Source organism: Balaenoptera ricei, chromosome 8 (assembly GCF_028023285.1).
Source record: "Balaenoptera ricei isolate mBalRic1 chromosome 8, mBalRic1.hap2, whole genome shotgun sequence".
Taxonomy (NCBI): domain Eukaryota; kingdom Metazoa; phylum Chordata; class Mammalia; order Artiodactyla; family Balaenopteridae; genus Balaenoptera; species Balaenoptera ricei.
Window position 1 is genome coordinate 33,187,434 of NC_082646.1, and position 26,308 is coordinate 33,213,741.

Here is a 26,308-nt window from a genome sequence, read left to right on the forward strand (position 1 = left end):
ATTCGCATCCGGGTCAGAGTGAGCCTCTTGCTCTCCGAGTGTGTTACTGGTGGAGGTGTCGCGCTGTCCGCGTTCTCTCTTCCCAGTGTGATCGAGCCGCAGTGCCTGCCGGCAAGGAGTACCCGCTGCCTCGAGCAGAGAAGGACGAGGAGGGGACCTGGGAGCGGGCAGCGGCCGGGCTGGGCCGCTCTGGGGCGGGCTGGCGACTTTGCTCCTTCGCTTGCTGCTGTCTCTGGAAACCGGGTGCCAGCACTGAGGAGTCTTCAGCTGACAGCAAGCCCCTTCCCCGGCTCCCCTGCCCGCCCTGCCGGGGAGGGCGGAAGATGCCGGTGAAGAAGAAGAGAAAATCTCCTGGGGTGGCAGCGGCAGTAGCGGAAGACGGAGGCCTCAAAAAGTGTAAAATCTCCAGGTACCACCTTCCCCTACCCTTCAGTCTTACCTCCTCTGCTGCAGGGCTAGAGAAGAAGGAGGCGGGCCGGGTCTCAGGGGTTCGGGCTGGGGAGAGGTGAACCCCCTCTGATAAACCTAGGTGGGAGGCGTGGAACCGCGCGAGTCTGCGCTCGGCTCCGCCTCATGTTCGGTTTGTGTGCTCTGGCGCCCGCAGAGGGACTCGGAGAGTCGCCTCACGTTGAGCCTACGTGCCAGGGAGGGTGGGGAAACAGGAATGCGTACGCAAATTGCCCTCTTTCCCGTTACCCCCTATTCCTATAATCCCTTCCCCCGCCTTCCTTCCAGACCTAGAAGTGAGTACAGATCCGTGCAAGGGTCACTTCTAGAATTTCTTTGTAGAGTGTGAAGAAAGGAACAGAGCACGAGGAATTTTGATCTGACAACTGCCATGGGAATGGTAGAAAAAAAGCTCCTTATGCTGTAATTGGCCTCCAAATTTAGTATTTGGAGTGATCTAACCTGGACCATCCCAGCAGGAGCCCCATTTTCTGGAAGTATAGCGCCTCCACCTGAGCCAAGTCCCTATGTGCGGAGTTGGAAAGGCCCTGCGTGCGTTTTGTGTTTCAGCCATCAGGATGCTGTTAGCTCTCAATATAAATATTAATAATTTGAGAGCTGTTGTACTCTGTATCCTCTTGGAGAAGAAGAAAAGGCAGAGCTGTAGTTGTATAGCTCTTTGATCCCCTTGTAGCGTGTCATTAAGGCATTAAAGCAACGTTGTATGCTGCAAAAAAACATTGCAATTTAGGTGTGAGAAGTGAGTTTTTAAAATTCCCTTTTCGGGTGTCTTGACTGTATTAGTGGTTGGCACTTAATGTAACAACTTCAGATGCTACCATTTAAAGTAGCCAGCATTATAAAGAAGAGATAATGATAGAACTATCCTTAAAGAGAGTTCTGCTTAAAATGTGAGGTAGGTGACTTCTTTAGTCTGCATTATCCTTTTTGTAATTGGTTGAATTTTTTTCCTCATTACTGTGTTTGGCAAAAGAGCCCAAGGGTATTTCTTGGACTATTACTGTGAAAGATACTGCTGTTTTCTTATACCTCTTGATAACTCATACTAGAATTTGACATAGTTACTCCATTAGCTCATATTTTTTTTGAAACATGCAAATTAGTTTTTTGTTACATTAACTTGTAGTAATCTTAATTGTATAATGTATCAAAATTATTTAAATTAAGCACATTAAAACTGCTGAGCAGTCAGTATTATTAGAACTCAGGTGATACTTTGCTCTATCAACTTAAAATTTTAAATATGGCACCCTTATTTTATATTACATTATTCAGTAGCAGAAGTTATAGCATTCCGAAGTCACTGTGGTAGTGTGGAACCTTGAGAAAAGTTTCTCTGTTCATTAAATCCTCAAGGCTTTGGCCCAATTATTTGAACTGGTATTATCTGTTAGGGTTTTTTTTTTTTTCTTTTTAATCTGTGGAATCTAATTATAGCCTTAAGTCCTATATTATCTTTTGTCTTTAAAATATTGATTTAAGCTTGGTAGGTGATAAATAAACAACTCTTAATATATATTATTCTGAAATATTGATTTACTGAGTATCAAAATATACTTTGTAAGATTTGTTTTCAAATTATACACATATATAATTTCCATACAAATCAGCAGAAGAATCACTGTGAAGATTTATACCCAACTACCAGTCCTGGATTGAGACCATTAGGTTGAACTTCTGTGTGGTCTTTTGAAATCTGGGAAAAATAATTTTAGTGATATTTTTGGAATTTGATAGTGAGCAAAGTAGCATTTGGGTTTTGTTAGAAATTTTTATATATAGATTACTGTTTCAAATTGCAAATATTTGACAATTCCAATTTTTCCCTATAACACCAACTGTAAAAAAATAAAAATACTTTGGTTTGAATTGAAGTAGTTCATATTGAACTTAGCTTTTCACTAAAAGTTGAGACTTGTTAAAATTCTTAGGCATTTGTGTGTTTTCTAAGCTATTGCAGATCCCAACCCCCTGCTAGACTAATAAGTGGAGAGGAACATTTTTCAAGCAAGAAGTGCCTGGCTTGGTTTTATGAGTATGCAGGTAATGAAATTAATATAAGAAGATAACAGTCACATGCTTTAAAACGTTCTTTTTGGTTTATTCACTTAACAAATTATTTATTGCAGGCCTGCTATGTGTTAGTCCTTTGTGCTGAGATCAGGGTCAAGACAGAGGATTATGGTTAGGCTAAGAATTTGGTGCCCTTTCAGGCTGATATTTCTTTAAATATATAATTCAGTATATGTTTAATGGGAGGGGTGAAACTCATTTACTGTTAGTAAAATTTGTAAACAGATTCACTTATTGGTTTATATCCATTGGCTACAGTAGAGTTGGTATTCTGGAAAACACAAAGTATGTAATAAAACATTTTATACTTTATATTTGTTTTTCTTTTCAGTTTTCTTTTGAAATTTTTCTGAACCATAAACTGACATTTTCTGAAACTTTTGGGAGACATAGTAAAATATTTAAAACTCAAGTATATCATTACATGACAGATTTATCCTTTAATATAATTGCTATTTATTTAACCATTCATTTCTCCTGGAGATGCAATAATAAACAGACTGATATTAGTACAGTGTACTAAATGCTATATTAGGAAGATGCACTGTGAAAGTTCATAGGAGAAATGTATAATCCAGCCTTGGAAGTTTCAGGGAAAGCTTCTTGAAGAAGCTAATTTAAACTACAGTAAATCCCTGTAAGTGGTGAATGAAAAACTCTAGGCCTAGGGTGAAACTGTAGTTCAGAGGTAAAAGTCAAAGCCTGGGATGAGGCCAAAGAGTTAAGCAAATATATGAAAAAGAACACTTGTTTTCCATTTATTATTAACTTCTTCATAAACATATATGAAAAGAAATTTTTTTCCCTTAGAATGATTTAGTTCTTTTGGAATTATTGGTTTTAAAGTTTTTTTGTTTTTTTTTTTCGTTACTCCCCGTTGTTTCCTTTCTTTTACCTGCCTCCCTGGTTGGGTTTTTTGTTTTGTTTTGTTTTTCCCCTTTTATCACTATCATTCTCAGAGTGTTTGTTTAGAATAAAAGTGTATATGCAGTCACTGTCTTGTACTTATTGCTAATCAAGTTAAGGTCTCAAGAGTACTTCGAACTTAAGGTTAAGGTTTAGGCTAACTGTATGGAAAATAAGACTATTTTGGAGGACAGTAACTTCACTGTTGGGATCCACTGAGCGATCCCAAAAGTATAATTTAAAAATTGTTTAGTAACAGAACAGATTCTTTCTAGACCAGAAAAACTGCTATTACTGGCATCCCAAGACAACCACTAACCCAAATTAAATAGAGGGAATTCATTTTCTTTTGACCTCCATTTAAAATGTTGACCCAGTATTCAAAATGCCAGTTTTACTGGTATGTATGATAATGATACAGAATCAAAAGGTCAGTCATCTTATTTTGCCTATAAAAGGTACTAGATGCCATAAAATTAGTCAATGTTTTTTTCTTTCATGCTTGCTTGTTTTACTTCTCATAGGGACTTTCCTGGGTAGCATAAGATTTGATTTAAACATTTATTTCCTATACAAGCGTTTTTTAATGGCCAGCAAAATAATTGCTATCTTTATTACAGAAATTGTGCTAATTTTCTCCTATGACCGTTCTGTTAAGTAGGTGGTGTTATCCTTATTTTCTAGACGAGAAAACTGAGGCTTAGATTAAGTGATTTGACCAAGATCATACAGTGACAAGAACCTGGATTCAAACTCAGGTCATTCTGACCATAGAGCCTATGCTTAACTACTGTCTTATTTTAAAATATGTACATGGCAGCTAGTTTTTCTTTTACAAAGAAAATATTAGTAAGTGTACTTTAGGTTAACTTATCTTCTGTCCTTCACTGAATGATGCATATTTATTGAGCACTTGTAGGTCAGGCACTGTGGTAAGTGCTGGGAATATAGTGGTAAACAAATCAGACAAGATCCCTGCCCTTGGGGGGCTTGCCTTCTAGCAGGGAAGACAGACAGTGAATAAGTTAAGTAGGTAAGATAATTACAGATTGTGGAGGATTATAAAAGTAATAAATATGGTATGATGCAGGGATAGAAAGTAGAAGGTTGGGATGGACTTTCAAATAAGGTGAATAGGGAAGGCCTCTCTAGAGATTACTTTGGTCAGAGACCTAATTGATAAGGAGGTGCCAGTTGTTTGCCAAATAAACAGTAACTGGGATGTCCCTGTTTAAAATGGAGACAATAATTGTGCCTACTGAGATAATACACGTTAAGAAAGCACTTAGCGCTGTACCTGGTTAAATATAGTCAGAACCCAATAAGTGTCAGCTATTATTAAAAGAGTAATAGTATTGCAGCATCAGATTTACTGGTTGTATATTTTCACAATACTGTTCCAAAATTAACAGTATAGTTCCTAGGTAGTTTATGTTGAAGGTACTGTGTCATTTCATTGAGCAGATTTCCCCCCCGCCGCCCGCCCCCCCCCCCCCCCCCCCCGCCCCGAGCATCTGCTATGGCTGGCATTGTTTTAGACCCTGCAGGTATACCTGGAAACATTTCTTTATGGTTATTAAAACATCAGAAAATTGATTTTTTTTTTAAGTTTTAAAAATGTTTTACCACAAATCTTGTTTATATATTATAGGTCATGTGTGATAGCCTGATAGTTTTGCCCTTTCATAACACGTCTCATCTTGAGTGCTATTTACATCAGCAAGGATTCAGTAATATATTGGGCCTGTTACTGAACAAAAACATAGAAGGTGAAAAGGCACTTTTAAGGTCTTATAAAGAATCAGAAAAAAGGTGGGATAGAATTGCATAATCCTAATAAGTAACCAGCTGGTAGAGTGAACTAAATCATTTTCATAAATTCTTAAATTGAGTGGAAGCCTATTTTGTGCCTGAAAGAGTCAGTTAAATTCCACTCCAGAGGTTTTACCCTGGGAGTAGTTTTATTGAACAGTTTGTTTCAAGAAGTATAATTGATGTTATGCATTCTGGGGAAAAGAACATTAGTATAGACCTTGTTTTAGATTTAGATTGTTGCTATCATTATTTGCATTGCTTTGTGAAAGTCACTTGTCATTTACAGAAGGGTCTTATATCTATCTTATATATCTCCATATAACATAATTTGATTCTTATCAAATTTTAATCACTAATCTCCCATTTTCTAGGGAGGCTATATTTTATGACAGTAACTGATATTTCTTGACATGACTTTCTCTTCTAAAAATACTAATGATGGCAGCTTTGAGGGCAAGTCTGCTTTCTTGTTGCATTAGAAAGTTTAGAGTATATTTCCAACATGCCTTAAGAAAAAAACTTTTCTTCCATTAAACTTTTTATCTGATGTTTACTTTCATCCAAACCACATATAAGGATTCATATTCAGTATTTTTTAACACCTTAATTGTATATGTGTGCTTTTAAAATTATATAATTAACACATTCTCATTAAAAAAACCCTCCAAATATATATTAGGAAGTGAAAGTTTCCTGTAATTACCACCCCTTCACCTTTTAACACCTCACTGCATAAATAAGTGCAATGCTTATTTAAACCAGAAAATTTTTAAAAAGGTTTTGGTTTCAGACCATGTTGTGAACGTCATCTTAGCAGCCTGGACCTCATCTGAGATAGTAAGAGTTTAACTGGTCACATATTGGATGGTTACATTCTTCTATTAAGAAAAACCATAGGACCTTGGCTTCATGTTGTGCTTGTGAACTAATGGTGGTGATATAAAATGCCACCTGAGCAACCTTGGTCTAGTCGATGACTTACAAAGCTGGAGTATTTTTAGTCCTTAAGAAAGGAAAACAAGTTTCTCTTAGCTACTTTAACAATAATATTTGAAGACTGTATTTTCTTTCACAACGAGGTGTGGTAAACATTTCTATCATATTTTATATTTTAAAATTTGTTTTACCTTCCTCATTATATTAGTTTCAGGTGTACAACATAATGATATATGTATATATCACAAAATGATCACCACCTGTCACTACACATAGTCACAAATTTTGTTTTCTTGCGATGAGAGCTTTTATGATTCACTCTCTTAGCTACTTTCAAATACGCAAAACAGTATTATTAACTATAGTCATCCTGCTCTATGTTACATCCCCAGGACTTACTAAGTTTGGAAGTTTGTACCTTTTGACCACCTTCACCCATTTTGCCCACCCCTGCCTCTGGCAACCACCAGTCTGGTCTCTGTATTTGAGTTTGGGGGGGAGGAAGGGAGTTGGTAGATTTCTTATGCAAGTGAGCTCATATGGTGTTTGCCTTTCTCTATCTGACTTGTTTCACTTAGCAAAATGCCCTCAAGGTCCATTCATGTTGTCACAAATTTGTTTTACTCTTATCAAGTCAAAAAAGAGACCTAGCAATGATGTAATTACTATATGGGAATCTGATAACGTAAAAAATATGAGAATTGGTGTACTGACTTATATTTACTGTTACTAAGGAGAAAAATATAAGAAAAATGTCCTTAATTTTTGGACTAATTATAGACATAGCTAATTGAGGGATTAAGCATTTATTTCTACATTAAGATGACATAATGCTTATACTTTACTGTCTATTTTAGGACCAAGTAAATAAGGAAAATATCTCATTCTGGAATCTGAATGTTGTAATTTCCTTACATCATTATTTTCATAATATATCTTAAAACTAGTAAATTTTATTTGGGTATATTTCAGAAGGTTAATGAGTGACCTTCTGTTCTAGTAAGAAACAGATATTCTTCTCTGTTTACTGTCTTGAATTGTGGGTTGGTACTGGCACAGTCTAGTAGAATAAGAAGCTGAAACCTTCTTGTGCTTCTTTATTAATGCATTGTGAAAAATTTTATTCAGAGGAGGTTCTCAGTAAATGCATTTTTAATGGATAGGTTCAAGTTATTGTACAAGCTAGAGACTGATATTAATGTTGCTTTGTTTTCTATTTCCGTAATTATATTTTATAATGTGTTCAAAGAGTATTTCAAAATTAAAAAATTTTTAATCTGGTGACAAGTATTTATACTTTATCAAAGGTATGTCAAAATTCAAATTCAGTTATTCACAAAAAATGTTATGGTGTATTCATAGATGCCTTTAACACAGTGGCTTATGTTTTATGTTGACATTAAATTATAACAATAAAATATATAAATTATTTTTGTCTTTGAAGGTCCTGATGAAGTTGTAGGGCCAGAAGGAATGGAAAAATTTTGTGAAGACATTGGTGTTGAACCTGAAAATGTATGTTTTATTTCTAAGTAGAATGGAATACAAGTGGGGTATAGCATATTCATAAATTTCTAAAAATTGGAACACTTTAATTTTATAAGAAGATTTTGTTTCTTCATGAATATTGTAGATTTTCATTTAGGTTTTTTTAAATGTATTTAAATTGGGCACGTGTTCTCTTTCTTGATACAAATGTCATTTGTAATAGAGTAAGAGAGAGTCTACCTTCAGAAATTGTTAGAACTTTTTGCTTTTAAGAAATTGGCCCATCTAAATTTCTTTACAGTTAATAATTCCAGAGATTGTACTCTTTAATAGTTAAAGGATGGAAATAGTTGTATAAAAATGCTCTCCATGATAAATATAGACATGATTATCTCTATGCTGACTTTTCCCCTATCCTTTATGTTCTGTTCTTTCCAGATTATTATGTTAGTTTTAGCGTGGAAATTGGAGGCTGAAAGCATGGGATTTTTTACCAAGGAAGAATGGTTAAAGGGGATGACTTCATTACAGTAAGAAATTTTTTTAAAAAACAAATTTGATGGCCTATTTGAAGATCTTAATTGATATTTTGTGCTTCGTAGTTTTTTGGGAGTAAGGTTTCACCTTAAATTAATCAGATTGGTTTGATCTAGAACAATCAGTTTAGTATTGACAAAATTTATATTATGGTCTTTGACAAAATGAACTGTTACTCCAGTTTTCATATTCCCTAAGAAAGAACCTAAGAACAGTTCTATTAAAACTCGAGTCTCTTGATGGGTGAATTAGAGATTCATGATCAAAGTTATTTACTCATGGGATGTTTGAGTGATAAGGGATTTCCTTCTCAGAATGTAGAATTCTACTACATGAGGAGTTTGTTCTTGGGCAGTCCTAAGCTCTGGGGCCTCCTCTCTCTTCAGTTTTATACTTGACTTAAAAAAGAAATTTGATATAAAAAAAAAAAAAGAATGTCTGTATGTGTATAACTGAGTCACTTTGCTGTACAGCAGAGATTGGCACAACATTGTAAATCAACTCTACTTCAATGCAAAAAAATTAAAAAAAAAGAAATCTGAAGAGAGTTACATGACACTTTTATTATTTCTTTTTTGCCAAATGAATCTCATGAATACAAAAGTAGAAATATTGTTTGGCTCCTGTGCAACCATTAGCCGTTTTATAGTTGTATACTTTCAGTTTAGGATGCTGCCTTGGGACACTTTAAGTTATAAAATTGCTTCTTTATAAAAATAATTTGATTTTGGCTTTCCAGAGTAAAGTGTGCTTAATTTCAGAGTCAGTTAGTAATTGTGTATTAATTTTATATTTTGTCATGTTCCTGATGTTCATGCAGGAAGTTATTAATAATCAACATTCTAAAATAGTTAGAGCAAGCATAAATTTATAATATTTTTGAGCCCCAAACTGGAGGTTAATTAGCCAGGTGATTTCCTGTTGTGATTATGCTTTTATTAACACACTTAACTGTTCTTTACTCCTTGTTTGCCTATCCTTAAATTTCAAAATACTTGGTTATTTTTTTTAAGTGTATTTGTTCATATGAAACTTAAATATTTATATTTGGATTTTCAGTGTCTAATGTTTTGTAATTCTCCTTTTCAACCAGCATTAACATTTAGATATTTTGTGTGTGTGTGTATGTGTGTGTGCGTGTATATATATATATGTGTGTGTGTGTGTGTATGTATACACATACAAACACATATGTATATGTATATATATTTGTTTAATGTAAAAATCTTTGCTCATATGAACCAAATCATAGTTCCTAGAATAGAACATAAAATCAACCCTCTCACTTTTATTACTTATAAGTGAGATGAGGAGTCTGAGACTCAGAGAGGTGAAGAAAATTTTTGCCAAAGTTTACATAGTTCTTAGTGGCAGAGATAGGATGTAGAATTTAAATTTCCTGATTACCAGTCTACCATACTGTACTTCCTATTGCATCATCCCTTTATGTATATTCCTTTGTTACATTCTTTATAAAATAGAAGGCCATTATTAACTTTTAAAATCATAGTATTTATAACCAAGGCTGCCATTCATCTAGGTGTCATAACATGCCAAATTAAAATAATGTTGATTCTGAAATTCTTTGAGCTATTTCTCATCATTTAATTAGCTTTATAGAGAAAGATAAAATATACAAGATTATGCAAAGAATATAAACTAATTTCATGTAGCTCAGTCTGTTTTATTAAAATTTATATCAGTTGCATGGCTTGTCAATTGTAAGACATTTTATTTGGCATTACAACTGCTTTATGTACTCTTCCTACTGCTTTTTTGTCTATTGCTTTTTAAAATATCTCAGCTAACAACTGTTTGTATATTTTTAAACCAAAAGTTTCTAATTATTTATGTTTTTGAATTACTTGATATAATATAAAGAGCCTCTGTATAACAGAAATATGTAAACACGAAGTGTTTCTAGTATTTACTTTTGAATAATTAGCATATGGCCTTGGGTATATGCTAGGGAAATTGATGAACCCATGAACATGTTGTTTATTAGAGTATCTTTCCAATAGGAAGTTCACAGGCTTTACAAAATAAAAGCGATATTTAGGACTTAAAATTGACCCAGAGGTTTCTGTTTCATTCATTTATTATCCCCTGCACATCTGCTTAGAACTCTGTAGTGTATATCTTTGAAGCTACTAAAATTAGGCAAGCACTATTGACTGGGAAAATAGTTATTTTTTTTTTTACCCCCAATGATCTAGATTGCTTTGTTGAAGTACAGAGTATCTTCTCTTAATTGGCTAAGTCTTATTACTCCCTGAATCTTCTTGTAAAGAACTTGCTAGGAATAAAATAGTTTAAAATGTAAACCAATAGAGACAAAAGAATCTATAAAACTTGTTTTTTTAAAAATGTATAGTCGTCTAGTATACTTGGTTTTATATAATCATTATAAAATGTAAAATTTCACAGACTTGATTCCTTTTATAGATTTTTCATATTTTTAGGATTTAATTTAATCTGGACATAGTTATTTGATGGTTCCTAAATCATCTTAATGTAGTTATCAATTGTTTCAAATTAATTAATTTTAACACGTAGAAAACTTTAAGTAGAGCTCTGCTAAAGAATAGAAGCAGTCTGGTAGTTAAAACATATATTATGGTCAAGAATAGGGGACTGTCATAATCATGGTTAATTATAATCTGTAATTGTATAATGCTTAACAGTTTTCAGAATATTTTTTTTTACATTTATTTATTTTAAAGCTGTTATTCATACAGACTTTTCACAACTGAATTGTCCTCTTTTGTGTGAAAGAATTTATGGGTATGAATTTGTATATAATTGGACTAGAATGACCATTTTTTTAAGTTTCGGAGATGTAATTGCCATATCGTTTCCAGATACTTTGCTCTGTTTCGTTTTCATCATTGTTTAATAATAGTCAAATTTCCCTTCAAGTCAGATTTAATTTAGGAGGTATTTAAACACCTATTTTATCTAAAGTACTGTGCCGCTTGCTGATGATAACAGTGAGGCATGGGACACAGCTCTGCCCCTTAGTTACATTTCAATAGGGTGGGAAAGGCATTACTGCAACCATACTGTAACCATAGGCATACTGTAACCATAAATCCAGGTGGGATGGGACAAGTACTAGAGTAAAAGTACCAAATACTGTGAAAGCACAGCTGCTAAGGAGGTTAATGCCAGCTGAGTAGACGGGAAAGTCTTTACTGTAGGTGTGGCATTTGAACTGGACCTTGAAGAATGATTAGGATTTTGATGGTTGAGGGTATAGGAAAATGTTGTTTCAAGAAGAAATTGTGAGCAGAGCCTTGAGAAAAGAAAACATATGTCTAGTTTTCTAGAATCAAAAGGTACGTACAGAAAATTGACAGAGTAGTTTTAAACTCCAGATAGTTGGGATAATGGCTACATTATGCGGGGCTTTGACTAATATGTTGAGAGAGTTTAAACCATATGTTTTAGCTTGGGAAGCCATCAGAGATTTTTGAGCATAGGAATCATCAAAGATTTTGGGGATAGTTTTCAATAGAGGAGGTTTTTTTTGTTTTGTTTTGTTTTTTAGGTCATAGACTCTTTTGAGAACCTTAGGAAAACTGTGGACCTTATCCGCATTAAGATGCACATCTGTAGAGGCAAGATTCCAAGGATACTTGAAAGTTTTATTCTGGCATACCTTACTAGAGCGGATAACTTTTCTCATACCTACTAGCTGAAAGCTTGTTGTTGGAGCATCTACCATGCTGTTAGAGAAAATTGTGGGCATATATCTTTAACAAGAGTGTACTTGATTATGATAATGAAAAAAAGAGCCAAAAGGATAACATCTGACAAGAATGGTAGTAACTAAGCTGTCTGCCAGTAGACTACAAGTTGTACACCTTCTGGTCTCCATATTGAGCCCTGTACTTTGAAGATTATAGGCTTAACTGGCTTCACTTTCTTTAGGAGAGAGGAATGGGGAACATTTGTACAATTTTTTTCGTGGGAGTAGAAGAGTTGAATAGATTGGATGCTGTGGTGTCTGTGGTGTATGACTATCATTCACTTAGCATTGTGGGCCCAAGTACTAATTGCCATTGGCATTCTTCCCCTTTGCTCTCCCCGAGAGTCATCAAAACAATTTCAAAATGCCCCCGCTCCACATTTCCAAATACCCCCCAGAGATGGATTAATTATATTGTTCAGGTCCATACACCTGATTCAGAGAAAGTTCTAGTCTTTGGCCATACCACTCTCAATGCGCCCAATCTCGTCAGAGAAAGTTCTAAATCCATAACTTGGTTAATAAAATTCTTCCTGTTATACATCAGTGTGTCATGGCATTCTTATTGACTTAATGATTAAGGAAGATAACCTCACTTAGATCTAATATATAAATGAAAATTTTTTCTCATTTTAAAGGTTTTAAATGAAGCAGAAATTCAGAAGCCTCTCTTGTTAATCAGACGTTTAACAATACTCAGGAAATTAATTCCCAAGCCTTTATGTTGAAATTTAAACCCATTTCACTGGTTCTAACAGCAGTGACCTTGGAGATTGCTGTCAAATTGTGCCAGTGTTCCCTAAAATCTGTGTGGTTTTATTTGATTGTTATTTTTAAAAGTGCTATTCTTACTTTCCATGCTACACTAGTTAAGTATGCTTTTCTTTTTAGTTCAGGGGAAATAGTCTTTCTAAACTTGCCAAGTTAAAAGGTATCAACATTAACTCTTGTGAGTCTATTTTGGGGCTAGATTAAATATTAAGAATTGTGTTTAACTGCTTGGGCATGATTACTGGTTTTGCTGGGTCTGGTCATGGTCTTTATGATGTTCGTAATAGATACAGAAGTTCGTGCTCTTATTTTTTTCACTCTTCTCCAAGAAGAAAACATTAATTGTCAGTTCTATTAAATTATTTCTCAACTGAAAGATGTAGATAAACGATTATAATGATAAGAATTAGTTTGGAGAGAGCCACCTATGTGAAGATCATTTTTTAGCCATTTGCCTCAAAAGGAGCCTATCAAGCTAAGAACTGTGCTACGCATTTAATACATGATTCTCATTTAATCTTACGGTTGTCTCTTACTGTTTTTGTGGTTTTAAAATGGGAAACAGATTGGTAAAGGTTAAGTAACTTGCCTAAAGCCACATGACTGGAAGGTGGAGAAATTGGAATTTTTAACTGGTCTCTATTTGACTTGAAACTTCGTTCTTTATCTCTGTCTTAAGCTTGTTGAGATCATATACTAAGTAATATTGTTGCTTTATGTACCTATGGAATGTAAAATATTTGGGAAGGATTTTAATCTCTTGGATTCTTATCTCCTTGAGAGACTTGTCAGTCACTACTTATATACTTTACAATTTTGTTTGAACTACAGTTTTCCACTAACCTTTCCCCAGGTAGGAATTTTGAAGCTTCTTGTAATTAAATTAATATATCATCTACTTTGTGATTTATTATTTAACAAATAATTTTGTTAAATAATACTTTTATTTAACAAATAATTTTGGAATGCTTCTATGTGCCAGGCCCCATGTTAATATGGAATGAGGATGATTTTCAAACTCTGGTGGTAGTGAGAGAAATAACTTTTGAAAGTAGGGAGGTATCCTTTAACTTGTTTGCCTTCCTGAATTGCAAGTCTGTTAAGATTCTGCATGAGATTTTGTGTGAAAATGAGTCACATCACTAAAAAAAATGTGAAAAGCACTGCTTCAGGAAGCTACAAAGATTTAGAGAAAATGAGGCCCCTACCTAAAATAGATCATCATGGGGAAGGGAGTACATGTAGCTAGTTACTTTAGTACTAGTACCTTCTGAACATTCTCAGTTGATAACTCTGGAGATATTGAAGACTTCATTTCCTAATTTTCAAACAGCTTAATAGTAACATATAATCTGAGAATTTGTTTCTTTTGTGTATTCTTCTGGTAGAAGTTAACTGCATTTTCAACTTTCATTAAAACTTTTTCATATAATGAAGAATTTTTGTACTAATAGAAGCCATTTATTGAAATAGTAAGTAATAAATTTCTAATAAATGGTAAGAATAAATTTTTCTTGTTTCTGCATGAAACATTTTGTGCACTCATTCATATGCAAGGAACTAGGCCCCAGACAAATTAGATGATTAACTTATCCAGATTTTGATTTCTGTTTCTGGCAGATATGGCATCCTAAATGTGCAAACAAACCATTTCCCATGTTAAACAGTTAAATGTCGGATAAAATATTAAAGCATCCTTTAAAAAACACACCTGGACTTGACTGTAAATTAAGGAAAATAATCAGAGGCCAGAATTTATAAGAGATGGTGATTCCATAGGGATCTACGGAGCTGGCATTTACCCTGAGGATACCTACCTATTCTCAGTCACCTAGGATCTGGCCATTTATCTGTGCGTGCTGGGAACTGGAGACAAATTGCAACGAGAATCAGATCAAAACCTCCTACATTTAGTCATTGATGCCAAACCTACCCAGTAGATGGAGACTTGATTGCTTGGGCTTGGTTCTGCATACATATACAGTTGGAGACAGAGGGCTTCTGGTTGAGAGAATTCCTAATTAAAAGCTCTTTGTGGGGAGTGGGGAGTCCAGTGGCCTAGTGGTTAGGATTCCGGGCTTTCACTGCTGTGGCCCGAGTTCAGTCCCTGGTGGGGAACTGAGAACCCACAAGCCACGTGGCACGGCTCTTCGTCAGATTTAGGCACAATCCAGAAATGTATTTTGGAATTGTCCCAGGTAATCAGTACTCCCATGTGTTTCGTGGAAGCAATTCTTCTGTACAGGAAAGCATTTTAAACAGAGGCCTCAATTTCTACAGAAAAAATTTCAGTGATCATTAACAATCAGAAATCACTAAACAAGTTGGGAAACAGATCTTAAACTTTAAAATAAGACTTTAAGGCTAGCATTTTGAATAATTATAATCTCAGTTTAAAATAACTACATTTAATGTGTTTTAAAAGAAAAAAGAGGAATGGTCTCAGATGATCAGATTTCAGATAATTACATTTCTAAAAGTGAAATATATAAAAGATTTAAAACTCAATAGGTGAGCTGCAAAGGAGATAGATATAAATAAAATAGGAATCAGTGACTTACAATATCTGAGGAAAATAGGGAAGAGGTTAAGAGCTATAGTGGATAAATTTTTTTTTACTGTTAAGTTTTGAGAGTTTTCTCTATATTCTAGATTTAATTCCTTCATTGAATATGTGGTTTGCAAAATTTTCTCCCCCTCTGTAGCTTGTGTTTTCATTCTCTTACAAGGACTTCTGCAGAGCAAAAGTTTTAAATTTTGTTGATGTCCAGTTTATCAGTTTTTCCTTTTTATGTGTTTTTGGTGTCAAGTCTAAGAATTCTTTGCCTAGCTCTAGATCCCGAGAATTTTTTCGTACTTTTTTTCTAGAAGGTTTGTATTTTTACATTTTACTTTTAAATCAGTAATACATTTTGAGTTTATTTCTTTAAAAAGTATGAGACTTAGATTTTGGTTTATTTCTTTACCTGTGGATGTCCACTTGCACCAGTACCATTTGTTGAAAAAGCTCTTTCTCCTATTGAATTGCTTTACACTTTTGTCAAAAATCATTTGGGCATATTTGTGTGGTCTGTTTCTAGCTTCTCTGTTCTGTTCTGTTGATCTTCTTCCACTACCACACAGTGTGGATTACTTCAGCTACATACTAAGTCTTGAAGTCAGGTAGACTGATTCATCTTTTTACATTTTTTAGCTACTACAGTTTCTTTGCTTTTCCAAAAATTTTAGAATAATCTTCTATATTTACAAAAAAAATCTTACTGAGGTTCTTGTTAAACTGAATGTGAATTTCAGAAGAATTACATCTTTACTTTTTTGACTTTTCTGATTCGTGGAAGATAGATATGTCTCCATTTATTTAAGTGTTTGGTTTCTTTCATCAGTCTTGTGTCAAACATACATCCTGTACATGTTTTGTAAGAATTAAACCTAAATATTTCATCTTTATTTTGACCACTGTAAGTGGTATTGTATGTTTAATTTTAGCATCCACATGCTCATTATTAATATATAGAAATATAACTGATTTTTGTATGTCCTGTGACCTTGCTGAACTCACTTATTCTAAGATTCTTTTGTGTGTATTCCTTGTGTTTTCCACAGATAGTTATGTCATATGATTATGACGTGAAATAGGGACAGTTTTATTTCTTTTCTGGTCTGTATGCCCTGTATTTCCTTTCCTTGAAATATTGCATTGGCTAGAACTTCTACTACTGTGTTGAATAAGTGTAAGTGTGGACATCCTTTTTTGGCTCCCCATGTTGAGGTGAAAACATCAGTCTTTCACCATTAAGTACTTTTTCTGGTAGGTTGTTTGTAGGTGCTCTTTATTAAGTTGAGGGAGTTCTCCTCTATTTCTGTTTTTCTGTGAGTTTTAACATGAATAGATATTAAATATTTTAAATATTTTTTCTGAGTTAAATCATATAATCATGTAATTTTTCTTTTTCTGGCCTATGAATATGATTACATTGATTTTTGAGTACTGAATCAATCTTGCATACCTGGAATAAATCCCACTTGATCGTGGTGTATAATTATTTTTATATACTTCTTAATTCTACTTGCTAATATTTTATTACAGCTTCATGAGGGATATTGGTCTGTAATTTTATTTTCTTTCTTTTCTTATTTATTGAGGTACAATTGACATATATAACATTATATTAGTTTCAGGTATACAACATAATGATTCAGTATTTGTATATATTGCAAAATGATTACCACAATAAGTCTAGTTAACATTCATCGGTATACATAGCTATAAATTTTTTTTTTCTTGTGATTTTTTTTTAAATACTGTCTTTTTCTGGTTTTGCTGTTACGGTGATACTGTCTTTATAAAATGAATTGGGAAGTTTTTCCTTATACTTTATTTTTTGAAGGAGGCTGTAGAATTGGTCTTCAAAGATTGGTGGAATTCTCCAGTGAAACCACCTGAGCCTGTAGATGTCTTTTATAGATGTTTTTAACTTTCGAATTCAATTTATTAATAATTTAATAGTTACATACTCAAATATTTAATATTTTGAGTGTTGTATTTTTTTTGTTTTTAAGGAATTGGTCCATTTCATCTTAAGTTGTCAAATTTATATCCTTTTGATATCTGCAGGTCTGTAATGATACCCTTTGTTGCATTCCTGATGTTGGTAATCTTTGTCTTCTTTTTTTTCTTTGTCATTCTTGCTAGAGACTTGTCAATTTTATTGATCTTTTCCAAAGAATCACATTTTTGTTTCATTGATTTTTTTCTCTAGAAAAGATTCCAAAGGTAGGAGCTTAGATTATTGATTGAGACTTTTTCTCTTTTCTGATGTTTATATTTAGTGCTATAAATTTCCCTGTCAGCACTACTTTGTGTCTCACAAAATTTGATATGTTTTTTTCATTTTCACTCAGTTCAGTATATTTTTTGGTTTCCATTGAGACTTGCTCTCACCCATGGATTATTTAGGAGTTGGCTGTTTAGTTTCTAAGTGTTATTTCTAGTTGGGTTTCATTGTGGTCAGAGGACATATTCTGTGTGATTTCAATTCTTTTATATCTGTCAAGGTTTGTTTATGGCTCAGGATTGAAAAGAATAAGTATTTTGTTGCCATTGAATAGAATGTTCTATTAATGTCGATTAGATCCTGTTGATTGATGGTGCTGTTGAATTCTTCTGTACCTCTGCTGATGTTCTGTGTAATTGTTCTCTCAATTGCTGAGAGAGAGGTGTGGAAATCTGTAACTATAATTGTGAATTTGTTTATTTCCCCTTTCAGTTCTATAAGTTTTTGTCTCGCATATTTTGCAGCTCCATTGTCTGGTGCATACATTTAGGATTGTTATGTCTTGGTGGATTGACCTTTTGTCATTATGTAATGTTCCTCTCTATTCTGTTAATTTCTTTGCTCTGAAGCCTACATTAGCTGATATTAGTGTAGCCACCCCTCTTTTCTTTTGATTGTTTCTACAATATATCTTTTTCCATTCTTTTACTTTTCAATCTGCCTGTATTGTTATGTTTGAGGTCAGTTTCTTCCAAATAGCAGAGTTAGGTTTTTTTTTTTTTTTTTACCTACTCTGTCAATCTCTGTCTTATAATTGTTATATTTAGACTACTTATATTTAATGTAATTATTGATATATTAGGGTTTAAGTCTGCCCTGTATTTTATCATTCAAAAATTTCCATTTGGTTCTTTTTATATATTTCTTTCCTTAGACTTTATATTTCTTTGCTGGTAGTTTCTATCTTTTCATTTGTTTTAATTTGTTCATGATTGCTTATTGTAGCCTTTTTATAATAGCTGCTTTAAAATCTGTGTCAAGTAATTCTAAACATCTCTATCATTTCAGTATTTGCATCTATTGATTGTCTTTTTCCTTTCTATTTGAGATCTTGGTTCTTGCTATGGCAAGCAATTATTTTTCTTCTCTATTGAAACCTGGAAGATTTGAGTATTATGTTATGAAACTCTGGATCTTATTTAAGCCTTTTGTTTTAGCTAGCTTCCTCTCATACCACTTCAGCAGGAAAAGTGAGGGCCACTACCTTATTACTTCCAGCCTATAGAAGTCGAAGTTCCTCACTCTGCATCTGTTGACATATGAGGAAGGAAGTCCTCATTACTGTTAGCAGACAGGAGAGTTTTAGGTCCCACTAGGCCTCCACTGATACTTTCTTGTTCCCCAAAAAGTCTCTATTGACACTACTAGGGTGGTGGCCTTGTTCCTGCATTGATGGTGAAAGCCCTGACTCTTTATAAATCCTCCTCTGACACTATCTCAGGTCAGAGGAGGATTGACTACTTTTTACTAACTGGTGGGAGTGGAAGTTCATGTTCCCCATGTGGTTTCCACTGACACTGCAGAATTTGAGAGGGCAAACTCCTTATACTCTGGTGAGGGTAGACCATTCAGGTCCCCATTCAGTCTTTGCTGGCATTGCTGGGGTTTGAGCCAGTTTTTCTTTGGTGTTTGACAGGAGAAGAGTGTTTCTTTCTAATGTTTTCTGTCTTGTTAGGCTGCTTACTTGCGACTAGCGGGAGAGCAGGGGTTTTTTTGTTTGTTTTGTTTTGTTTGTCTGCCCTCATTGGCATTTCCGTTTTGCTGACTCCTTCATCTCCAAGGCAGAAAGAAAACCCAGGGAACATACTACTGTATTGTTTCTCAGATTCTTTCAGAGTCTTCTTATGTTTGTTTTATGTATAATGTCTAGGGCTTTTAGTTGAATTAGCAGGAGAGATAGGGAAGAGAACATTTACTTCATCTTCCTAGAAGCAGAAGTTATTTCTTGTATCTCTTTTTTTAAAAAGCAAACCTTCCGCGCTCCTTCACTATCCCACTTTAGAGCTCTTTTCTCTGCTCCATTTTAGAACCAGACTCTTTGAAAGCAATTGTCTATGCTTATTTTCTCCAGTTTCTCTCTTCTCGTTCTCTCTTTAAAACCTATGCTAGCAAAACTTTTATCCCTGTGACTCCTCCGAAACCACTCTTGTTAAGGCATCATTTACAAGTGAATAATCAAACCAATAATACTTACAAAACTGTGGCTGAAGCTAAAATTGTACTTAGAGGGAGGTCTATAGTGTTAAATGTTATATTAAAAGAGAAAAAAAGCCTGAAACCAAATGAACTGGTATCTAATTTAAGAAGTTAGAAAAAGGATTAACCCAAAGAAAGCAGAAGAAAAGAGATAAAAAGATGTCCAGACCTTAGTAAAATAGAAAAAAGATACAATTGAGAGAATTAAATTATGGCAAGGTGATTAAGAAAAGCAAAGAAAAAGCAAAAATATATAAATGTAATAGTCATATTAGAAAATATTATAAATATTTTAATTGACATATTTAAATAAAATTATATATGAAATAAATGATCAGAAAAGTGTATAAATGACCAAAACTGATTCAAAAAGACAGAAAATCTGAATGGTCTGATAGCCATTTAAAATGCTGATTTAGTAATTAAAAGGTTTTCCTTCCCTCAATGAAAAGGCTCAGGTGGATTTTCAGTTGCTGAGTTTGGACAAATCCTAATTCCAATGTTCAGTAAACTTTTTCAGAAAACAGAAGAAAGGATACTATTTCTCATTTTGTTTTTTTGAAGCTTATGGTATAAGCTTGTTATAAAACTAGAAAAGAGAGTGTGAAAGAATAAAATTTACAAGCCAGTCTCACTTATGAACATAGCAAGATATCTAGCAATGTATAAAATAGGTAACATGACCAAGTTTGGCTTATTCTAAGAATGCAAGAGTTAAGTAACACTAGAAATGTATTCAGATATTTACACCTTAATAAAACAATAAGTTACTACACATCACATTGTTGTTAGAATAGTGAAAGTCTTGGTTAAAGCTGAGAATGCTAGGTGTCTACGTCATGAGTACTAAAATTCAGTTTTGAGTGGAATACAGTTGGTCACAGTAGATGGCACAACTAATTTGATCGGAGGGAGTCAGATGAGCTCAGAGAGCGCAAACTGTGAGTTAGGTTTTGATGAGTAATATTTTGTCAAAATGTTAGAAGGAACAGCATATCAAGTAGATAAAATAATGTGTGCTAAAGCATAGCTATGACATTTTGGAATGGTAAGTGAAATTATAACTAGAGCACAGTTATATTTTAAGGATATTGGGCCCTGGCAGGAGATGAGACTGGAGATTTGTGCCAATTGTGAAAGGCTTTGTCTGCCTTGCTTCTTCCTAAGTAGGGGAATATATCAACCCAGGGAGAGTCAGAAAGCCAGTAAATATTTTTGAACATTCCATCTCTTTAGCTTCTTATACTTCATGTCTTATCTTTAGAAATAACATGTATTACTTGTTTGCATTCTTTTGTATATGTGCCTTATGTGACGTTAGGTGCTATCACTGATTTACTTTGATTTTTTGTTTACTAAAAATGTAGGAATTTGAGTTTATTACTGAATCACTAATGTATTTCCTCTGGGTTATATACTAAACTTGTAAAAGCAGTCATGGCTAATCTCTTTCACCAAGCTGGTGCCTAAGAACTTCCCAGTGAAATTTGTATCAGAGGCCTGATTAATTTTATTTGTTCTGTCATCTTAACTTTATTTGTGGTCAATAAAGTTAAGATGACATTATAGTACATCTCTTTTTATCAAATATTTGTGATTTTATTCGAGTTTTTGATGGAGTTGTAGTTGTTTTTTGTTGTTTTTTTTTTTAAAGAAAAGTTACTGGAGTGAACTTTCATTGATTGCCAGATTTTCTTTTTCTTTTATCCTTTTTCCTTTTTGTATTACATTGGTAGATACAAGGCAATAGTTATTCTAAATTTGTGAATCAGAGAATTTTAAACCTAAATTAACTTCATAAATGTGCTCACTTTTTCCTTTAATGCATTCCTTCTAACCCCTAAAGATGCTTTTATTTAATTTTCTTAATTATGTAATATGTTTGATTTGTTTAATTTAAGGTGTGACTGCACAGAAAAGTTACAGAACAAATTTGACTTTTTGCGCTCACAGTTGAATGATATTTCGTCATTTAAGAATATCTACAGATATGCCTTTGATTTTGCAAGGGTAGGTGGAATTTCCATGTTTTCAATTTTAATATTTTTTTAATCTTGAAACCACACTTAGGAAAACTTTTTTACCTTTATTTTAGGATAAAGATCAGAGAAGCCTTGATATTGATACAGCTAAGTCTATGTTAGCTCTTCTCCTTGGGAGGACATGGCCACTGTTTTCAGTATTTTACCAGTACCTGGAGGTATGTATGTGTTTTTATTTTTAAAATAATATTTTAAAACTTAAGCTGATTGAAAATATACCTTTAATTGAAGAAAAACAAGTAGATTTTTTAATACTGTGCTTTTTAAAAATTCTGCTTAAGTGTTTGACAATTTGTTAAAATGTGTACATATCCACTGTCATTTTTAGACATGACTTCATGTTCATTAACATATTCTGTACATAAGTTATTTTTATTCCCTGCCTTGCAACCCAACCCCCCCCCCCAAAAAAAAGATAAAAAAGAAACCTTCAAGAAATACATTTTAGCACAGACATCCTTCATGTAAAATTAGTTTCTTGGGATTTTTGCAGAAGAGAATTTATGCTAGTGCACAAATCTCAAGCTTTCTAAATCAGGTTTCTCTCTGTTATACAGGGTATTAGGCTGAAAAAATCAATATAAAAGAACCAATTTTAGTATTAAAACTTAGGCTCAATCTAAAGAATTAGAATAAACTTTTATGTCCACAAATATGAGGATGTACTTAAATATAGTGATTACTGAGAAATGTATGCTGAATTTATGAAGAAATATTCTTTTAGAAGGTTTATCATAGCACCTTCTGTATGTGGTGGTTTGAAGAAGATACTGTCCTTTTTTTTCATTGCTTTCTTTAGTTTCCTATCTGTTTTTGAGCTTCTTTCTATTTTATTTTGTTTATTTTATTTTATTTTATTTATTTCATTTCATTTTATTTTTTTGTATACTTCTCACCGTTTCTTTTTTTTTTTTTTTCTCAAAGAACTATAACTGCTCTTTTTTTTTTTTTTTATGGCTGTGTTGGGTCTTCGTTTCTGTGTGAGGGCTTTCTCTAGTTGCGGCAAGTGGGGGCCACTCTTCATCGCGGCGCGCGGACCTCTCATTATCGCGGCCTCTCTTGTTGCGGAGCACAGGCTCCAGACGCGCAGGCTCAGTAGTTGTGGCTCACGGGCCTAGTTGCTCCGTGGCATGTGGGATCTTCCCAGACCGGGGCTCGAACCCATGTCCCCTGCATTGGCAGGCAGATTCTCAACCACTGCGCCACCAGGGAAGCCCCGTACTTCTCACCGTTTCTTGAATGCAGATGCTTTCGCTTCGAAAATAATTTCTCCTAAAGATGGTTGTTTATCATAACAAGTTCCCCAGATTAGTTTTGTTTAAAACTTGTGATAAGAGACAGTGGTATAAGAAGGTCTTAAGTGAATGGGTTTTGTGCACACTTAAATCTTTAAGCCTAATAAAGTAGATTGGTTGATGGATGTTATCAATCTTCCTCATATTAGTAGTTTTGGGGCAATGATAAGTATAACTCTGTAAAAATATTCCCCTCTAAAAGGAGCTGAGAGAAGTAAATATTTTCAAATGCTTGTTATGTGGAGGGTGTTTGACCTACATTATCTTTTTAAATCTTTATAACACCATTTTGAATTATGTTTTATCTCCACTTAGCCAATGAATAACTTTCCCAAGGTCACTCAAGTAGCAGAAGTGAGATTTGAACCCAAGTCTATACCCTTTCAATTGCCTCCAAAGATGCCAACTTCAAAATGTGCTAAACAGTAAATCTTACGTAAAGAAATGATTTAATGAGAAGCAGTAGGAGGGAATTTACTGTGTGTAGGAAACATTGTATAGCTTGATCTCATTGGTGATTACACAAGCATATACACTGGTAAAACTTTATTGAGTTTTACCCTTACTATTAGTGCCCTTGACGCTCGTGTTATTCCTCAAGAATGAAAGAAGGGGACTTCCCTGGCAGTCTAGCGGATAAGATCCATGCTTCCACTGCAGGGGTTGGATCCCTAGTGGGGGAACTAAGATCCCGCATGCCATGCTCCCCCTCCCAAAAAAAATAAAGAATGAAAGAAAAATAAAGGGAAAATTAAATTTGATGAAGTTGACATCTAAATGACCCTGAGGATTCTCTTAGAAACACAAATAATTAAAAGAGGAATAAATGTTTTAGGAAAGACTAAATCACAAAAAAAAGGTTATAACTATTTATTGAAGTCAAGTCCTAATAAATAGTGCTTGTTCTGTAATCCAAAATTTATATCATTTCTACAGCAATCAAAGTATCGCGTTATGAACAAAGATCAGTGGTACAATGTATTAGAATTCAGCAGAACAGTCCATGCCGATCTTAGTAACTATGATGAAGATGGTGCTTGTAAGTATAGTATAATGTTTTCCTATGAAAGTAAAATTCTTAAAACTATTAAACGTGGATTTGTGTAGTATTACCATAAAGGATTTAAACTTCCTAACAATTTCTTATTTAATTGTGTGGGAAGTGTGGAGGAGGCAGGTGTAGAAGATAGAGAACTTAGATTGAGCAACATTATAAAATCTGTGCTGGTAAATGAAATATTTTCAGTTACTTGGTAGCTAAATTTAGAATATAATTTCTGCAGATAGAAGCTAAAATTCTGCTTTATTCCTGCCTTTCCTGGCATTTTCCTATGAAAGAAAAGTACAGTCATGATTTTAAAAATAGGAAAGCAAAACCTCAGCTACAATAGCAGAAGCTTTAAAATTAATATCGTAATAGCCATTCACAATAAGGCAAATGATGTCAAAGTAACTTCCCTCAGAAATTATTGAGTAAACAGGAAATGAAATATTTACAATTTTTTAATCCTTCAAATTAAAATATCTGTCCATCTCCTTCAGTGGAAAATCCAGAATGCCATAAACTAGAACTTTGAAGTAATGATAAATTATTTAGATAAGCCAAACGAATTCTCACGATAAATTAAGTTTTTATTTCCCACCACCAGTTTGGTTACATATGTTGTTTTAATGTTGTGAAGGGTTACATAGAAAAGATACATTTCTATAAATGTAAACTGAAATGATGGACTTATTTTTGTGACACTGAAGAAACCAAGATACTGAAGAAGGGATAACTTTATTTCTCTCTATATATATTGTGTCTTCCCCCTACAAAATGGTATAAAATTTAATATTTTTAGAAATAATACCTTACAGCAGTAAACTGGCAGCCCAAGGACTATGTCTGGCCTGCAAATGTGTATTTTCATGTGCATTTGAGTCAACATTATAACTGAGACATTTTGTATAAAAATACAGCTTCTGGATTTGCTTGAAAAGTTAGGAAATCTGACAAAACTGTTCCTGTGTTCTTTTATAGGAATTAGGCTGGAACCAAGTAGTGGCTTATGTTGGACTTGTGTTCCGGTGTGCTGGTCCACAGTATGCCAACAACTAGGTTACTTTTCAGTTGCCATTTATTATTATGCTGGTCTGTTGTTTTTCTTACAGTAGAGAAATATGTCTATCAAAAGCAAGAGAAAAAGTGAGACCACCAGAGGGTTGTGTGCTTTAAGAAGAATAGGGCAAGCATATTTCTTTGTGGCAATGAGTTTTCCTACATTTACAAAAAATAAACAGTGAGCTTATTTAAACTACCTATCTGACTTTTGTAAGTAAATGAATTTGAACCCCCTGCATTATAAAAATATCTTTTTACAATAGTTCTTAAGTCAGGTATTTGTTAGGTACTTGCTTTGTGTTCAGATTTATACTAGGTCCTATTACTGGAACAATATGTAAGTCTCTAATATGGCCACACCTTCAATAAACTTACAAACTTCTTGGTGAGGTAACAGAAATACTACGTTAAACACTTGTCAGATTGTTTAATAATTAAATGGCAGAAAGCTGTGGGCAGTTAGAAAAAGGGAGAGGTTAATATTGACTTAGTATTGGAGAGTTCATGAAACAAATCTTGAGAAGGAGGTTTCTACAAATATCTATTGTGGAAAGTCCCTTATGTCAAAAAAAAAAAAAGGCTAAGAAAGCACTCATTAAGTAGAGTAGGGAGGCAGAAAGGAAACCACCTGGAGAAGGGAAGGGTCAGTTCCCTATCATCACCACAGAGTTTGTGGAGAGTTTGTTTTATAGTTGGAGAGATGTATTCCCTGAACTCTAATAAAATTGCTCCTTTTATTTCTAGGGCCTGTTCTTCTTGATGAATTTGTCGAGTGGCAGAAAGTTCGTCAAACGTCATAGCAAGAACTATTGTGAAGAAAATGCAAACCTTTAGATCCTTACGTGTGTACAAGCTAATGAGACGAGGGAAAAAAAAAAAAAACCAAAGGGGTGCATTTTCACTCATATGAAAGACTTCTCATAGTACTTTTTTTTCCTTTTTTTTAAAGGAAGTTTTCTTGTTACATGTTATGGGCATTGAGCCACACCTCTTCCAAGACTGAATATTGAAGTTTTTGTTTTGAGTTATGTTTATAACATTTATTTCAGAACAATAAAGATTCAGATTCGTGACAAAGGCCTTAAAGTGAA

General features: G+C 33.9%; 1 protein-coding gene across 3 annotated transcripts; it reads left to right on the top strand.

Moving 5' to 3' along the window:
* On the top strand, window positions 1–26,308 carry DCUN1D5 (defective in cullin neddylation 1 domain containing 5). Of its 3 annotated transcripts, XM_059930506.1 has the most exons (8): window positions 1–409; window positions 2,420–2,511; window positions 7,643–7,713; window positions 8,125–8,216; window positions 21,678–21,786; window positions 21,872–21,976; window positions 24,050–24,152; window positions 25,962–26,308. In XM_059930506.1, the coding sequence occupies exons 1-8, from the start codon at window positions 324–326 to the stop codon at window positions 26,015–26,017; spliced, it is 714 nt and encodes a 237-aa protein (XP_059786489.1). In that variant the 5' UTR covers window positions 1–323; the 3' UTR covers window positions 26,018–26,308. The 3 variants fall into 3 exon arrangements, with proteins under 3 accessions (XP_059786489.1, XP_059786490.1, XP_059786492.1); XM_059930507.1 differs by lacking the exon at window positions 2,420–2,511 and having other exon boundaries at window positions 329–409; XM_059930509.1 differs by lacking the exons at window positions 1–409; window positions 2,420–2,511; window positions 8,125–8,216.